Source organism: Amphibalanus amphitrite, unplaced genomic scaffold, assembly GCF_019059575.1.
Source record: "Amphibalanus amphitrite isolate SeventyFive unplaced genomic scaffold, NRLGWU_Aamphi_draft 000719F_arrow, whole genome shotgun sequence".
Classification (NCBI taxonomy): Eukaryota; Metazoa; Arthropoda; class Thecostraca; order Balanomorpha; family Balanidae; genus Amphibalanus; species Amphibalanus amphitrite.
This window is the reverse complement of record NW_024882213.1, coordinates 11,747-31,028: the sequence shown is the minus strand read 5'-3', so window position 1 is coordinate 31,028 and position 19,282 is coordinate 11,747. Positions and strand designations below refer to the sequence as shown.

The 19,282-nt window shown below is 48.5% G+C and overlaps 1 protein-coding gene across 2 annotated transcripts in view; it reads right to left on the bottom strand.

The window, feature by feature from the left end:
- The window catches only part of LOC122365154, a 35,785-nt gene extending 18,109 nt beyond the window's left edge, over positions 1-17,676 (bottom strand). The window contains exons 1-3 of one of the 2 annotated variants that reach the window (XM_043336121.1): positions 15,506-17,676; positions 14,113-14,191; positions 12,443-12,624 (exon numbers count right to left, since the gene is read on the bottom strand). In XM_043336121.1, the coding sequence (XP_043192056.1) occupies positions 12,443-12,624; positions 14,113-14,191; positions 15,506-17,195 (1,951 nt within the window). In that variant the 5' untranslated portion in view covers positions 17,196-17,676. The remainder of the gene's footprint in view (positions 1-12,442; positions 12,625-14,112; positions 14,192-15,505) is intronic. The other variant, XM_043336122.1, reaches the window with a different exon arrangement.
- Positions 17,677-19,282: the final 1,606 nt, after the last annotated feature.

Here is a 19,282-nt window from a genome sequence, read left to right as displayed (position 1 = left end):
CGGTCATTAATGGAGAAACTGTGAGTGCCGGGAAGTGTGTTAAAATCTTACCAGGAATGACGCCTTTTGAACTCCTCAGTAAACTAAGTGCAGTGTATGCAAATTGCAACATGCATGCATGCATGGTATTAGAAGTCTTGAATTTACATCTTATTGGTGTGGTATCTCGCTAAACGTTGTAAATGAAATGTTTTCACAGTCAGTTGAACGATAACTCGAGCGCAAATAATTTCCAGCGCTCCTGGCGGCCGCCCGGCCCACTGTGCACCGTCACCGGGAACCATCCGAAAAATATAAACGACGTTTTATGAATGATAGAGGCCAGTGAAGTGGATAGAAGAATAATAGCGCTCATCTTCCATTGAATAAGTCGTAACCTTAAAACGTCATTGCACTTTAACACCGTTGACATACATGCCCTCTTGACATGTCATGACACCGATTCCTGCATTTCAATACACATAATACCAACAATCTGCTAACTTCCCCTGAGGCCCCCCCCCCCTCCTCCTCCTCTCCAACCGGTGACCTAGGGGTCAATAAACTTATCCACTCCGAATCTGTCGACAGATTGTGACTTCTGGCCCACTGCAGACCAGGACAGTTCTATCATCCCCAGAAGAGAGAGTTCCGGTCCCATAAATCCGTACTAGAGACCCGCCCGTGTCGATGGTCCTAGATGGGGGATATCGACCCGCATAAAGTGTTCGGTCGTCACTCCCCACCCCCTAGACCTCTGAGATATCTGACCCTCGGGGAGGGCGGGGGAGGGCGGGGGCTATAAGACACGTGGGGAACAATGAGAAGCTAGGAATGAAGATGCAGAGGACGATTGAATCGTTTGACATTGGGGAGGAAACGTTAAAACATTGGGAAAACATAAGCACTGACAAAGATCAAATTTATTAAGTGGGTACATTAAGGGAAACCAGACGTGCTACCGATGGTAAATGAAGGCAATATCCCTTGTAGAGCCATAAGCAATGAGCAGTGCATCCCGAGGCAAAAAGTAAGAATAATAGAGCTTAATCATGATCTTGCTCTCACTCAATGTTTTGGCTACGTTTCGCTTAGCGTGAGCGGCACTTTCTTATAAGAGGCCCATCTCCAAAGCGCAGATGCATGCGCATTGCGCAATGGCCACCACTTCAACACTTCAACACAGGATTGCAGCCGTATCTGATGGATCCGAAACATTATAAACGACGGGACATATCGATCAACAAACAACTACACAACCGCTCGGCCGCAGCCAGCCAGCATTTGTGACGTCACACAACGAGAGTTGCCAGATCAAACGGCCGAGCTGCCAGTTCAAACGCCGCTCCAGTCGACAGTCCTGACCCTGGAGTGATGTGAACCGGCGTCAATCCAGCAGCGACAAATGATCTGTGCCACTATCAACATCATGACAACACTGTGCATCAGAAGAGAACAACAAACGGTCGTGGAACTGAACATGCAAAGGTCAACTAAATGTCGGTCATGAAGTGATGACTAAATTTGGCATGTGATTTGTTTAACTGGCGAACCAAATGATTAGGAAGAAGAACTGATATTCGAGGGGTATTGAAGGGTAATGGTGTGGTCAGCGAAGCACATCACAAAATGTCAATGAAACAAGAACGGTAGGTACAAACAACTTATGCACTTGAGCAGCCATTTAATACATAGCTTTGCTGTTTTCTGAAGTTTGTCTTCAACGTATTGCAAACAGATCCCTGCGTAAGGCGCGTTACATCTCTGTCCTATGTGCATCTGCCGACCAACTGTGACCAGAAAGACCTGGGTACCTTACCTACTGCTTAGCGGCGTCCTGAAAACCTCCATCACCAACGCAGCACTCGCCACAGCGCCAGTTACCCACGTAGCCCAGCTTTGAGGCGAGGGAACTGTGGAGGATGGACACTGGACAGTTTCGTAACACCGGCACACAACTTCCGTCCTAGTGACAACCGTGACCCAGAGATTGGCTCGTGTGTGTGTGTATAAGGGGGAGGGGGCAGAGTCTCGTATCACCAGCTCACCACCCTGCCTAGTGACAGTGACCTCTGAACCCACGTGACCCCTAGGGCTGCCTGGGGCGGCGCCCGTACAGTCTCGATCGCCGGTGGACAGTCTCGTATCACTAACGGCAGTCGCCCAGTGCCAGCAGATGTGTTTGTGGAGAGGCAGCTCATTTCCGGCAGACGGCAGACGCACATACCCCGAGCAGCAGACTGCAGAGTGGAGGGAGAAGGAAAGGGAGAGAGGGGGAAGGATGCGCAGGGCGGAAATTAAGACCGATCATTGCTGCTCGCAGTCATTCCAGGCACATGTGTGTGTAGGCCGTAGGGGTTGCACAAATAGAAGAACGTGATATTCTGACAGTTCAGCACCGAGGTCCGCAGCCTAGCAAGGTGCAAAAATCTCACCGTGCGGCACGTATATTATCGGTGCGATGCCTGGTGCTTTGTGACATATTTATGGTGAGTGCCTGTGCTGCAAAGATAACAAGGTGTTGCATTATGGTGGCTTCGTTCTTGTAAGTCTTTGTTGTTACCAAACTTCTCAAAGAATGGATGTCATTGTAAAGCTGTTCCATTCCAAGATCCGTCAATCTTACCCCGTTAAAAACAATCAATTGCCGAATAGCACGCAACAGCGCCTCAAAATAGGAGCACCTGCTCAGACCCATCATAGCGTCAACCAGACAACGAATACGTGATTGATCCAGAAGTGTCACTTGTCATCACGAAACTGGGGCCGACACCAACCTCGCTCTGCTGGCAGCCAGCCAACTGCAGTGACCGTGTTCAACAGGAAACCTGAACAGCCAACTCTCCAGGAACATGGTCTTATGTCTGGCCGACCGAGCGACTGTGACCAGCCAAAAACAACAGGCGCGGAGACGCATCCTTGCAGCAGACCGCGAGGCTACGCGGATGGATGAGGCATCCGGTAAGCCACGCAGGTCAATTGCGAGTCAAAGGAAGGTAACGTGGACCCGACTGTAACGTTAGGCACGTGGACCGACGAATAAAACAGTGCATTGCTAGTTGCACTGACCCTAGTTTTAGTTGAACGGTTATCATCATTGCATAGGTGGAATTTGGAAAAAGTTATTAAGTACCTAGGTAATGAGGATTAGCATATGTAATGTGCAGTTGTAACGCGAACCTTAGTTTATTATTCGTTAAGAAATGTTTACGTGTGTTTAGGTGTTCATTTGTCGTTTAATTTGTATCCTTTTCTCGCATGGGCGCGGGAGCCGGGGGGGGGGGGCAGTGGGGGCAACTTGCCCCCCCCCCCCATTCTGGGGTCGTGGGGGCGGTGCCCCCACAACTCTGAGACGGAATACCGCACTTTTTTGCCAATGTTTTATTTTTTGTTGAAAAAGCCCAGAGATGAAAAATAAGTGGCCTAAAACCGGCGAGGAAACTAGATTTGGGGATACCCTAGGTATTGCTGGTGGTGTGATGGTGGATGGGGGGGGGGCAATCTATTATGGTGTGCCCCCCTCGCCCAGTCTGAGAGTAGTTCCCGCGCCCCTGTTTTCTCGTTTCAACGTGATCGCTTTAGCGTAAGACGAAAGTAGGAATTGCACACCTCATCAGATACCCAACACAAAACTATATGCAGATTTGGCTTTGATGACAGGCGATGAACAACAAATGATATCTCGGAACAACTCAATCTAAAAGTTATCATGGCGGAATGAACCATTAAAAATATCTAATCACTCGGTAATGGACACATTCATGTCAGACAATCGCCTTCCTTATCCATGTATTAATGCATACGTCACTGGCTACCACTCAAACGAACGCAGTGCATTCCTGCTATTTTTGCGTCACGACGACTAACTTGGCGCAGGGCCTCATCGCCGATGCATTTGAGACGCAATGCAGCCTCAACTATCAGCCCGAAATCAGCTGAGCTCGCCCACCTCCTGAATCAGGAGATTCACACTGGCGCCAGCCAGCTCGCCGTCCAATAAATTTAGCCCCGATACCACGCAGGCCGGCACGTAACAGGGCCCTGTGTTACAACTGCGCCGTGACTGCCCACGAGTTGGGTCTGGATTGTCGGATGTGGAGTCCCGCATGAGTGACACCGCCAAACAGTGCAGTCTCCAGATCACAAGCTTGGTGGGGCCTCCGCAGACCGCGCAGACATGTAGGGGCCCGTCGGAACCTTTTAGGGTTGGCTGGGAGCATGTGTAACATCGGCGCCAGCCAAGGTCACCCGAGGGCGTCAAAGGTCTGGGCAGACGGGCCTGGTCAAACGGTTGAATGCACTGTCTAGCGTAGGTGTTACATGACATGTTTTGCTACTTAGGGTCGGTCGATAGTGTCATAAGTGTCATACTCGAACATGGCAAACTACAAACAGCCTATTGGGTACGAGTTGAGCGAGACCCGGCGAATATCAACAGCAATGCCTGCTTGAGTGAAAATTGTAAATGTTTTTGAAACTGGAAGTGGAGACTATGTGTGGCGGTCAGCTGGTTCAGGAAATCCCATTTGTAACTTGTTTATGTGATGCATTGCAATGGGTACAGGATGATCTTCTTGAGCGTTTTCTTTGAAAAGAGTTCATTGTCAAGTCAAGCAACAAAAGATGAAAGCAGGCCACGGTCCTCGCGGTGACGGGAGTTTCTGATGCATCTCCCCGTGTCTGGTGTAACCATAGCTTTACTCGTAGGCTTGCTCGATAGACCTTCCGACGGTCAGCAGAGCCATGAATGGAGTCAGCTGGGCGGTCGACTGATCTCACGGAACAATTCCCGGCCGGTGATCGCTACTCGCTTCTGCCTTATTCCGTTTGAAGCGTCATTGTAACACAACAGCGGGCTATTTTTTAATGCAGACTGAGGACAAAACTAGACGGCAGTAATGAGAAAAAGATGTTTTAGATGCGTAATCAGATCAGATAAATTTCATTTCAATAATCTCCCACTTACGATACATAAGTGCACTTCACAAGTTCACAAAATAAAGGTTTCATGCATGATGCGCCAAGTTCGTTTATGTTCGTTTTATGAAAAGCTGTGGTCCTAAACCGCATTCGAAAATGCCGCCTCTGTCAACATACCGCGATATCTAGCATGTATTACGTAGACATCAACCGTGTTTAGCCACTGGCCGTGAATCTTGGGAATCCTGTGATCCTAATCGCGGCTGAACTTGACAAGACGGCCTCCGGGCCTCACAGGGAAATCCAGGTGTTTTTCGTCGGTTAAAAATAAACGGCACGCGACTGACTTCGGACGATGACGTGGGAGAATCTTCGCTAAAAGTACAGCAGAGTGCGCTGGATTGTAAAGTAATGTTTCAAGTGTTTCGTGTGATATCACCATTACGGAGCTCGTGTCCTGTGCAGATTAGGTTATAAACCAAGTCAGAGACAACAAAGTTGCCATGCTAACCCAAGCAAGTTCGACGCTCGATACCGGAAAGAGGATATTTGACGTCAAGCGTCGATGATATGCGAGTTTTATGAAGCGTCTTTGGAAGATACTGCTAATTTTACGCTTGCGTTATGATTCATGAACATAATGGCGAGTTTGCGCACACGTGCGTACTTTAATTCCATTACTGTGAAAGGGGGCGATCACATGAAAACTTCGTGAAAATATCTAGCCATCATGAATTTTATAAAAGCCTTATCGGTGATGCTGGCTACCGTTATATACAACTAGAAGTCCCAAACCCATTGATATAAAAATATTTCGTTGAAACGTACCTAAATTTGCCAGTTACTGAATCTTACAGTTACTGAATCCGACAGTTAATCTGTATATCAGCAGTGTTTTCTATATCAGAGACCGTCTCGAATCGCAGTTGGTTTGGGTCACTCGATGCTCGAGTAAGACGATATAGACACCTACGATAGGTATTATTACCAACCATCAAGTAACGAGGGTCGGGTTCCTCAGAAAAAAAATGCAGACTGATAGTGCACTTTATGACGTGATAGCAGACCATTGAGCCAAATCACAAGCGCGTTATTGGTATGGGTAGGAACGCAACATTTAATTCAAGCTACTTCCAGCACGCGGTGACTAATGTATCGCAATAAAGTTATATAACACAGGCTCATAGAAAAGCTATTCCAGCCCAAACATGCCTGTGACATGACATTTTCAAAAAGATAATCTTTGCGGATAATTGCCCAAAAAAAGGCATGATAGACCATACACACCAGTATAACGCCTTTTGGGGCGACTAACGGAGCGAGCGAGAGGGTGGGTCTTGCACGTGCGAAATTTCGAGGGGGTACCTCCAACTGACTGGGGTCTCTGCGCAGGCGCAGAGCGGAGCAGTCGACTTTTCGGGAGCTCCTCGTTTGTCGTCATAATTTTTTGCACTGTTTTGTCTAGTGACTCGTAGTGTATATCATCATTATCAAGACCATTTGGTGTTCATCTTGAGCAAGTTGATTCAGGTAAGAAATCAATTTGGAACAAAATATTTGCACTTTCTTCTATACAATCAGCACCAGGAGATTGTCTGTATGCGTCATGTTCGTCCCTCAGCCAAAAGAAGACTGCAGCGCCTAACACAAAGTTTTGACGAAAGAACGTGACGTTGTAATAAGGAATATCGTACTTTGAAGAAAAATTTAGTCACCTAGGTTCACTGTTGGCGGAGACTCATTGCAAGTTAAATGAGCGATTGTACAACAAAAAACTCGCAACTCGCATCCTCGTGATTGATCACTTGACCCGAAAAACATCATGATTGACATAGCAATGTATCGGATTTCTATTGGACTTAACAACTTAAGAGCACACCGGCTACGAAAACAAAGAAATAAAGCAGCTATATCACTGAAGCAATTGCGTGTAGCTTTGATTATATGCTCTCTCCTCATAATGAGTGGCATAGAAGTAAATCCTGGACCTCAGTTTCAACATGGTAATGCTTGCAAGACAAATGCGCTCCAAATTAATTTGCAAGGCATTTGGTCGATAAAGGAGACCTTTTGGGAGCTTCTCCACGCTAATCAACCGGACGTCGTAATTGCTTGTGAAACATTCCTAAAACCGACGATATCTAATCAAGAAATTATGCCGGTGGAAACCGGTTATACTGTGGTTCGGAAGGATCGCTCTGACGGATACGGTGGGACTCTTATCGCAATGAAAAGGAACATGAACTATGAAGAAGTTGATGTAGCTTCTCCTGACGCAGTCGGAGTCAAAATAGAAACTAGCCCTGGCACACTGATCATTATATCTGTCTATCGCCCACCGAACAGCGACGTAAACCAAACCAAAGTGATATGTGATTCACTTCGTGATGTTCATTCAAAAAATCCTGGAGCGTGCATTTGGTTCGTGGGCGATATGAACTTACCGGACATAGATTGGTTTAATGCGATTGTCACTGGTCATCAGTACCCACTGGCGATAAACGAATTAGTCCTGGACACGCTGTATACTATCGGCATGGAACAGATAGTGAATACTCCCACCAGAGGCCGAAATATATTAGACATCTTCGCTACAAACCGACCGTCACTCGTACAAGAATGCAAGCTGCTACCCGGACTCAGCGACCACGATGTCGTTATCACTTCATCGAACATCCGAGCTCCCTACAGAAAGCCAGTGCACAGACAAGTTCACCAATGGAAAGCCGTAGATCACGAACAAATGAAACAAGATCTCTCGAACTTTGCGGACACTTTCACCGACATGTACACATGTGACACAAACGTACAACATATGTGGGACACGTTTAAGCGAATCTGTCATGCTTCTATAGCCAAAAACGTTCCTACAAAGCGGGTCTCTCAGAGATACCACCAGCCATGGGTCACCAGAAGAATGAAATGCATCTCAAAGGCCAAGCAGAGAGCATACAACAAGGCAAAGGCAAGTGGGCTTATAGGGGACTGGGAACGGTTCAAAGAACTAAAGCGAGATATGCAGAGGGAATGTCGATCTGCATTTAATAACTACATGCTGACTATCGTCACCGAAGACGGCAGGAATGTGAACAAAAAGTTCTGGTCCTACATCAAATCCACAAGGACCGAACAATCCGGAATTACCAAGCTGATGCGCGATGGCATACCTTACTCGGACAACGCCACAAAAGCCCAGATTCTCAACGACCATTTTTCATCGGTATTCACAGAAGAAGACATGTCAAACATCCCTAACATAGACCGTGACCATCCGGAATCACCAGACATTAGCATCACACATGAAGGTGTTCTGAAGCTTATGATGGACTTGGATCCACACAAGGCGCCCGGGCCAGACTACCTGCCTGCAAGACTCCTACGGGACTATGCGAACGAGCTAGTGCGACCTTTGACGCTCATCTTCAGAGGGTCACTAAGGCAGGGAACGATACCCGACGATTGGAAAAAGGCCGCTGTTCTACCCATCTTCAAGAAAGGGGATAGAACCGATCCAGCCAACTACCGGCCAATATCTCTGACGTGTATTTCTTGTAAAATTCTTGAGCACATTATACACTCTGCCCTGATAGCTCACCTAGACACAAACCACTTGCTGAGTGATGCACAGCATGGGTTCCGTAAGAAACGCTCTTGCGAGACTCAACTTATCTTGACTTGCGACGACTTTGCATTCAATCTGAACAATCACCAACAGACAGACGCCATTTTGCTAGATTTTAGTAAGGCATTCGATAAAGTTCCCCATCACAGGCTACTTAGAAAACTAAACCATTATGGAATCAGTGCCACCTATCTAAAATGGATTAAAAGCTTCCTATCGGATCGCACCCAAGAGGTTATACTTGACGGTATCCGGTCGAACGCATGTTTTGTCCGCTCAGGAGTCCCACAAGGAAGTGTATTAGGTCCGCTACTCTTTTTGGCCTACATCAATGATCTGCCAAATGTCCTCTCTCAAGGTACAACAGTTCGTCTCTTTGCAGATGACTGTTTGGTGTATCGCACGATTAAAGGCTCAGATGACGTAAAAGCTCTTCAACATGATCTCCACGCACTAAAAGGATGGGAAGTTAAGTGGCAGATGAGCTTTAACCCAAAGAAATGTGAGGTCATTCATATAACCACCAAGCAAAACCCCCTTATAGCAGCCTATTACCTAGGAAATGATGCACTTCAGAAGAGTATTGATGTTCGCTATCTTGGCATTCACATAACCCCAACGCTCTCCTGGAATGCCCACATCAAGATCATTATAGCAAAGGCATCGAGAACTCTCAGCTTCGTTTCTCGGACACTGCACTCATGCCCGGCAAATGTGAAAATATTAGCATACAAATCCCTTGTTAGGCCTTTACTGGAGTACGCTTCTATTATTTGGGACCCCTACACCAAGAAACACATAAATGCAATGGAAAGTGTACAAAGGCGGGCAGCCCGAGTTTGCACAGGGGACTTTCGAAAAACTAGCAGTGTAACGGAAATGCTTAAAAATTTAAACTGGCCACCACTGCAGAATAGGAGACAGAAGACAAAAGTAACAATGCTACACAAAATCAAGCACAATGTCGTCGATTTGACCACCACTCGCCCACAAACATTACAAACAAATATACGGCATCCACTCAACTTCATAGAGCCACTCAGCTCAATACAAACATTTCAACATTCATTCTTTCCAAGCACAATACGACTGTGGAATCGCCTCCCAGACGAGTGCAAAGAAGCTTCGTCAATGACATCCTTTGCTGGACTCCTTCCTTATTGTTAGACTAGGTGACGCTAGATAGGAACTTACAATTGGCATGAAAGCTTCCGTGCTGTTTGAATGGTGAATTTTTATTTGCTATCTGTATTTTGTACTTGTACATTTAGCCTGTCAGCAATGCGTATGAAGCAAATGGTGACGTTTCTATGAATGTGCCAAGATTATGTACGACAACGATACGATCATCCCTGTTCGAACTGCTCGAACGATGTGCGACAATACTCTAAATGAGGTAATGCACAAATAAATCTGAGAATCTGAGAATCTGAGACTTGTGCACGGCACCCTACTAACCGCTCTCCAGCGATGTGCCAAATTTGCGCACAATCGGCCCAGCCGTTCTCGAGATCTGGAAGCGGCACCCTGCACGTGCGCACGTGCAAAATGGGTCCCAACTGACTTGTGCACGGCACCCTACTAACTGGTCCCTAACCGTGTACCAAATTTGAGCACAATCGGCCCAGCCGTTCTCGAGATCTGGAAACGACCCCTGCACGTGCGCACGTGCAGCAGCACCCCAACTCTGGCACATGGATATGCAGTGCCTAGTGGGTGCCTACCTACATGCCAACTTTCAGCGCAACCGGCCAAGTAGTTACCGAGATATTGCAACAAATACAAAACTGACACCTCTTCGTTTTGCACGTGGCACGTGCATAAGGGGTCACCCACATGCATCGGGAATAGTCCAATACTTGGTAGAAGGAATGAAGCTACCCTACAAAAATTACCGCGTGTAAATCGGTCAAGTGGTTGCTGAGATATAAGCCTCGCAAAAGCGTCCGCACGGCCGGCCGGCCGGCCGGCCGGCCGCTCATACTCAGAAATTTCCGTTAATCTAAGGAAAGACTACGCTCGCTTCGCTCGCTCCGTAATTACACACAGAGAATTGTAAAATTCGTCAATATACCTACCAGTATAGCGCCTTTTGGGGCGACTAACGGAGCGAGCGAGGGGGTGAGTCTTGCACGTGCGAAATTTCGAGGGGGTACCTCCAACTGACTTGTGCACGGCACCCTACTGACCGGTTTCTAGCGATGTGCCAAATTTGAGCACAATCGGCCCAGCCGTTCTTGAGATCTGGGAGCGGCACCCTGCACGTGCGCACGTGCTAAATTGGTCCCAACTGACTTGTGCACGGCACCCTACTAACTGGTCCCTAACCGTGTACCAAATTTGAGCGCCATCGGTCCAGCCGTTCTCGAGATCTGGAAACGACCCCTGCACGTGCGCACGTGCAGCAGCACCCCAACTCTGGCACATGGATATGCAGTGCCTAGTGGGTGCCTACCTACATGCCAAGTTTCAGCGCAATCGGCCAAGTAGTTACCGAGATATTGCAACAATTACAAAACTGACACCTCTTCGTTTTGCACGTGGCACGTGCATAAGGGGTCACCCACATGCATCGGGAATAGTCCAATACTTGGTAGAAGGAATGAAGCTACCCTACAAAAATTACCGCGTGTAAATCGGCCAAGTGGTTGCTGAGATATAAGCCTCGCAAAAGCGTCCGCACGGCCGGCCGGCCGGCCGGCCGGCCGCTCATACTCAGAAATTTCCGTTAATCTACGGAAAGACTCCGCTCGCTTCGCTCGCTCCGTAAACAGTAGCCAATGCACTGACCAAAAAAGCAGTGAACTAAAAGAAGCAATTAATTGTAGTTGTCTCGTCTCTGAAAAATAAAAATCTAAAAATTGTCCATGAGTCGTGATTGAGCCACAATTGTAGCTGCAATCACTAATCTATTGAAACTCATCGTCAACGTTATTCTACATATTGCATGACATAAAAAGCGGCCACATTCAGAGTTCATCGCCTTGAGACCACCTAGCAACAACCGAGAACTCAAAAAGACGAACCAGCTACCAGCCTCATTCCTTCATCGCCTCCCTCACACCGCCATAGCCAAATTAATTCACTCTCTGCATGCTTTTACCGTACACTTTGTCTCCAATCCGTCATCGTTTTGACGGACGGTGAGTGAAGATGAACCATGAGGTAGTCATTCTTATAAGACAGCCAGAAAGCGGATGAAGTGAAAACCTGGCCATGACGTGAGGATTACTGATGGATCTTCACGTTCAAAGGTGTAATGCATGCAAACCGTGGGTGGCGAATTATTCAGGAGTTAAAGCGGGGGCTATGTGCCTTGAATTTTAATCGACGATGGTGTGATGTCGGGAGTTTAAATTCATTGAGGTAAAGTAGCGTAGGAGTTGCGAATTAAGTCTCCTTTTATATAACTCTTTGATAGTGCGTATTGCTCTCCTACGAAAACCAGTGATAGACGTTCCGTACTAAGCCAGAGCCATGTGAAGTGTGAGCTGTAAAATCACAAGATAATTGTAGAGGTTCGGACTTTTATTTCAGAGATCTTATACTTTCTTCGAAACACAATAACAAAAAATGCGCGCATTACAAACAGATTTCGGGTTCATGAATCATGATTAACACAAAATCCGGTTGCAATTGCGCATTTACTATGTACCAAATATGTACCAAATAATTTGCGGTGAAAGATCACCATTTAGCAGGAAGCGACTCAGCAATAAAGATGCATGCGCTGCTACGAATGTCCATGCCGCATGTCGCAGATAATGTCCATAATAAAGTCTGCAGAAGGGTTGTGAATTGTCCATACATAGCAACCAGCAGTTGACCCTCACACCCATACCCTCGTAGTTGACCTCAGTTATCTCCGCAGTTGACCTCATACCCATACCTTAACCCCGGCAGATGACCATACATCCATACCTGGGAACCAGCAGTTGACACGTCCAATCCCTGGCGGCGGCAGCAGCGGCTGTTCACCCGGCACGAACTGCATCAGCGCCGTGAGCAGCGTCAGCAGGAGTGGTGAACACCACGCGTACAGCGAGTAGCGGACGAACCGCTCCCGCTGCTGGCTGGTCCGGGATGGAGCGGCGCGCAGACGACTGCGAATGAACACGGAACGAGGGCGGTGATTGGTCGGGAGCTGTGCGCAAGTTGCTGGCAGATGTTAGTGGGGGGTTGGTTGGGGTCTGTGATTGGTGGACAAGATTTTGAGGTTTATCGATAGTTAACGCTAATTTATGGCCAAGCTACGTTACAATATCAACCTATCTGATGTAATGAATAGCGAATCATACAGAAGCTCCCATAGAGCCGCGGAATCAGAAATTTTCATCGCGGATATAGCTCAGACTATTGAAAACTTGTTGTCATGCGAGCTAAGCAGACAAAATAAGATTGTCGGTAAACTTATCCATTCTGAGTGAAAATACATTGAGCGCCTATGACAAACTCTACTGAAGTCGAGACATTTTCTGGTCGCATTTCAAAGTTAGTGAATGTGCTTCGGGACTTTTGTCCCAGAACAAAAGGACATGTTACCATGTAGTTTTAATGGCACCAGTTGTAACTTAGCTACATGTTTCATTAAGAGAAGCGGCTCACTGAGCAATTTGAAATAAATTCTCCACACGTATACTAAAGACGACGTTAACAATTTGCGACACGTTTCCCGAGCTCCAATAAAATGTAACCTTCAGAAGATTTACTCCAGTTCATCGTGCTACATACATGTCCCGTTGAGAAATAGCACTCGGAAAATCTCCAGGAACTGGGTATATGTCACCGGGTGTAACTATTTAGCCCAGTCGACTGGCGCTCGTCGTAGAACAGCCAGTGCAGTTTACATGGAAAGGCTGTGCGTTCTACGGAGGGAGAGTTGACTGACATTGTGTGTAATGAGGTGTCCATTCCGTCGAACGAGCCGGACATTTTTACACACTGACAAGTGACAGTGGACTCTTTCCACCAATCCACAGAGACGGACAGTGCCAAACTGGTGGACTCGCAGTTATGCGGCGGCGGAAATGAGGGTCCAGAGGCCGGCATTTCGGAGATGTGCCGAATAACGTCAGGCTGATATGGAATTGGGATGTGTTGTTGGCGAATTTGCCCAGCTGTGATGTCGTCACCGGGGCGAGAGCATGCTTGTGGAAAAATATTCATTCCATCATCGCATTAAATATTACTGCGCGTCAAGGCGGGCTTGTTGGGACTTAGCAGCCATTATCATTAGGAATAATTGACAGACAAGAAAAAAAAACAATTGCGTTCCTTATAAATGTCAACGAAATTCATGTCCGTCTGAAAATAAATAACCAGACGATAAAATTATATTAAAAGCCCGAACATGGAAATGACGCCAGCGCAGACATTGTTGCAACCAGTGGTCATGCTCCTGAAATGCGGTAGCGACCATTGAACGATCGGGATCGGTGCAGATTTAGAACGGATTTTCAAGTATTAGATAACGCTAAACGACAATATATGCCCGTCTAATACTGCCACCAGCAAGAGCGACATATAACTAAGGTTTATAGATAGTCATTAGTCACAGTCAATCATGCGAGCCAAATGCTGAGTTTCCTCACCTAAATGTGAGCCAGATGTCGAAACTCATCACGTTCAGCCAAAAACAGGAGGCCAGGAACGAAAAGTGCATCAGAAGACCTGAAAACAGAGGAAAGACAGTGGTTACTTATTATGTCGCACCACAGCAGACCTTTTTTTGTCAGTAGAACAAAGTATCACCCCCATAACAGCACCTTCTCAGGAATTCTACACGCTCATTCTGGTAAAATATGTAAACAGCTGTAAAAATAAATGCCGCAAATTGGATGTGACTTATGTATCGAACTTGTCAAAGTTCCGAGTGAACGCACCCCATGAATGTTGATCACAAGTTGGGGTACATCGGCGCAGTCCCTGCGCATTTCTCGGCACGGAACCGTTATAGCGTGCCTTCCGTGAAAAGTAATGTATATCGTGCGGTATTGCGTGCGATGTTTTGAACGTATGTAATTACTGTCCTTTGGAGGCCTGAAGTGTCACTGCGTTGAATGCGGTATGAGACGTCAGAACGACTTTGTCACACATCGCGTAATGCCTCGGCTAGAAAATTAATGCGTTCACTGCGTAAGGACAACACTGACACCAATATGTGTAGCGGGGGGCTTGGCGAATGGCTTGAAATGCTCCCGTCATTTAGTGAAATGAATAAATGTTGAGCAAAATCCCGGGTGAGGATATATCTGCAGCAGCCGAGTCTTAGCCATCAATCCACCGAAGCCTTTCATTTTGAGAATGAATGGCGCACTAACACCTCTTCCCCATACCATTTACGTCATTCATTCTAGCCACCTGGCCAATTTCAGACACAACGGATATTGCGCGCAATAAAACTGACCATTCACTACTGCACGAAATAAAGATAGATTACTTTCACCGAAAAGCACAATAGGTCTGCTCGCACTGGAGTTTGCTGAAGGTTTTCGGACAATCGTCAGTGCACAAACTTGATCAGTTGACAATGGAAACGCAGATAAATGAGTATAACACAAGAACGTGCATACAGCCAGCAAACCGTACCCACCTCTGTATTCTACATACATCCCATCACCCGATTCCCCCATCTTCCCCGAACTATATACCCTGACACAGACAATTGTAATGAATCCCTTTTTTACTTCAACGCATTTCCCATCATCCCATATGAACTCGTCCATCCCCTGACATAGCTACAGCCTCGAGTACACTCCCGGTCGAGAGGAGATATTCCCCTTATTTCCCTACCCCACATTCCCCATATTTACTCACCTACGCCCTGACACAGCTGCAGCCTCGAGTACACCAATGGTCGGGGAATTCCCCATCCCCCCATTCCCCATTTGAACTCACCTATCCCCTGACATAGCCCCAGCCTCGAGTACACCAGCCGCCGGGAGAGAGGGATAACCCTTTTCCCATTTTCCCATGGGTACTCACCTACGCCCTGACAGAGCTCCAGCCTGGAGTACACCGCCGGCCGTGAAGACGCCATCAGACATCCCAGCGCCACCAACAGCGCCGCCGCGTGAGACACCAGACACCTGCCGTGCTGGTTCCGCAGCGCTGGTACCAGCAGGTGCACCAGCAGCACCCCCAGCAGGCCCACGGCCGAGCACGTCTGGAGAACGGTCAGTAGGGTGGGGGGACCGGGACGAGGCACGGCGGCAGGACGAGGGTAGCAGAGAACGGCCATTAGACGAGGGCGGGGTCCTCCGTGGGGTGAGGCGACGGAGCGAGCCGTTCTTGGGATGGAAGATAACATGGTGAGTTCGGAGGAGATTGTACCCCCACGCCGCACCCGCTGCTTTCGATGAATGTTGTGAAGGGTCGAATGATGAAGATTTGACCTCTTGCTCTTCCGATGTTGATGTCTTCTTTCGCGACTTCTGACTGCTCGATTACCACCTGTGACCACATTGCGCCTCTTTGTCCTATACCTTACTGTAGATTCGTCTGCATTGTCCGCGGAACTGGTGGAGCTCACGCTGGGCTCAGGAGTGGGGGAGGGATCGGTCTCCTGCTCCTCATCACACTCTTCATACAGAACCCGATCGACACAAAACTCTCCAGCGGGTATCATAGCCTGCTCGGGCGCCAACAGTTGACCATCCTCCTGTAGAAAGAACCGATCCGGATGGGGGCGTGAGGCCTCTTCAGACCCTGAAGGACTGGAATGAACCTCAGTCTTGTCTGGTGCCTGTGAGGAGCTGCCTTGACTCGCGGGTCGCTGCGGTGGTGGGCGGTCAGGCTCTAGTGGAAACACCCCTCGCGGTTCCTCCCCGGGCTCAGCACACGCCGGTACACCGGTTACCAGACGGACGGGCTCCGCATCTAACGGATTCTCCTCGCGGTGGAACACCGGCGTCCAGGGAGATTCCGCCGGCACACAGCGGAGTCCGCCGCGTTGGATCAGCATCCCCTCCGGACAGCATTTGCGGAAACACCGCCTCGCCGATCCACAGCGGACTGCGGATTCAGCCGCTGTGAGTTTTCCGGCAGCACCCAGCAGTGGGATGTGGCAAACCCTCGCGGCTAGAGTCGGTATCTGGTAACCTCCGCTGTCTAGTAAGAGATCCGAGCAGTGACCTCCGACGGGGTACCTCGCGTCCCCGCGGCGGAGAGCGCCGTCCAAGAGTAGCGAGAAACTCTGACTTGGGAGGTCAGAGGTCAGCCAGAAGTAACCTCGCGCACAGCTGAGATTTCCATGAGCCGATGGAGGCGGCGGAGGCGGATCGGTCTCGTAGACAGCGTTGTTGGAAGAGCTGCCCCTCGCGGATGATCCGGGCACCTCACGCCGGTAGCGGGTAACATGTTTAACCGAAGAGCTGAGGTCGCCAGTCGCTTGATCCAGCAGTTTCCTCCAGGCGGTGTGATGAAGATGACGCAGTGTATGCGAGTCGAGAGGAGCGGGAGCGCAGACCGGCTCCCCCTGGTCTCCACTGCGGACCAGCGCTTCCCCGGAAGGACAGCATTTCAGGTGTCCACTGGACGGGGAGGACACGGTCGCTGGCAGTGTCATCACCACTGGTATAGTCATCAGCACCAGCAGTGGCACCATCAAAGGCACCAACTTCACCAGGAGATGGACGGGGAGTGGTATGAGTGTCCTCTCTGAAACTGGCGTCATTGATGATTGGTGACCGAATGTGACGGTAAACCGTCAGTCAACGTCAGTTGCGCATAATTAGTTCACATCAGTCTTCACTTACGTGCCGTACTAAAATATCGAACTTCAAACCCTCCAAAGCCGATAATGCAATGAAGCTCGGCGAGCGATTCACCACCGTCAGAACTTGATCCAAACAAACGAGAAAGTATCAGATGACAGACACATGATCAAATCAACCTCAGTACAGGTTACTCAGGCCGTTAGCCTGCCTTCCTGGTTCATACAGCCTGTCCTCTCCAGTTTATATAACTTGCCCTGTCCGGTTCATGTAGCCTGTCATGTCTAGTTCATTGTACACAATACCTGTGTTTTCCGGTCCATACAATTTGCACGAGCTCTTGTCCGTCGTCGAGCTGATAGACTTCTATGAGTTCTACTGATATCTAATGTCTATCGAATTCTCTCTTGAGCGATGACCTGATCACATCATCACCAACAGTGATAACAACATCACCAAACAATCACCATCTGGTCACCAATCGATCGCCGGTAGCCCCACGTGAGACACTGATTGCCTCCGAGAGACAAGCTCCTGTCGTCTCCGCTGGTCTTCCGTCGATCTTGTCTCGTATGTCGTTACTAATGACGGGATAAAGTACATCCCTGTCCGTAGCTGTCAGGCGATGGACAGTGGCGCTGGCCAATATCAATATTGTGCCCCGGATGGAGCACTATTGAACGGTGATCTTTTTTCGTGGTGCGGTCACGTGTTGGTTGTCAGAAATGACTCCGATGGCAGTCATTGCCAGACGCAGTGCCGCTTTGCTATTATTGTCCATGTGTTGGTAATTTTACCGCTTATGTCATGAGACGTAAAGCAAATGTCATATAAGATCACACAGAGTATCCGTAGATGCAACTGGTGGCTTCACTATCCAAAGTAGGTAAACAAAACCGACACTTTGTCCAGTGACACCAGTCTCAGTGTTCTCAGCACTCTCACAGAGCACTGTAGTGTAAGGAGCACCCGAGGCTCCACGCCGATCACCGCACAGCGGAGCACGCAGCACGGAACACACCGCGTCGAACCCACAGACTGGGAGCGCTTCGGTCAGTGCCGCCTGAGCTACTGCTGACTGGACCGAGCAGCCTCAGTGCCGCGTGGCGGGGGATTGGTGAACTACGTCCAGTCCGGCCGAGCGATCGTGGGAGGGGGGTACTGGACGGGGGCAGAGAGCTAAAACCTGTAGGATTTGTCCCAAGAGAGACAATCTGATATGAGCCTGTGAGGAGGAGGACGATGTAGAAAAGACGTGAGGCAATGGAGAGAGAGAGAGAGAGAGAGAGAGAGAGAGAGAGAGAGAGAGAGAGAGAGAGAGAGAGAAGAGAGAGAGAGAGAAGAGAGAGAGAGAGAGGGGGGAGAGGAGAGATGCGAGGAAGAAAGGAGACCCGATGAGAAATCATATCACGTATCTCGTTAGTCCCCCATTCAGCGAACCTATCGTCATCATCCCTTCCCGCTCGAATATTCCGTTTACCTCCAAGGCACTTGTGGAGGCCAAGCCAGGTCATCAACGTGACGTCACACATCCCTTCCACTGCAAGCGAGGGGGCCGACTCGACTTCAAGGAAGCATCATAAGGCGCGTGCTGAGAAGCGTTCGATGACCTCCGAGTAGCTAAATGCGTCGGCCGGAGTAGGGATCCCCACGGGACCGGCACGCGTATTACACCGCAGGCCCAGCTATATGAGACGGGGGATAATCGAGTTAAACGAATGAATTGGACAGTGATGAGATGTCAATTCTGTGAAATCTAGATAAATGTGAAGACGGGTCCTAGGCACAGCTGCTGGATGGAGGAACGATAAAAGTAACTACAGTAGGTACTTTCCCCACAGCAATTTCTGCAGCTGGGCAAGCGACAAGTCCATAGATAAGCGGGCACGTAATGTCGTTGAATAGGTCTCCCATTGTCGAATACTTCGTAAACCATAAGGTATTCATCTGGCTCCTGAAACTGAGTTAACAAATAGCTTGAAATCACCACTTGAACTGTCTTGTTGCGTGTCCCTCAAGCGTAACAAGCCGTTATTTATTTGTCCTT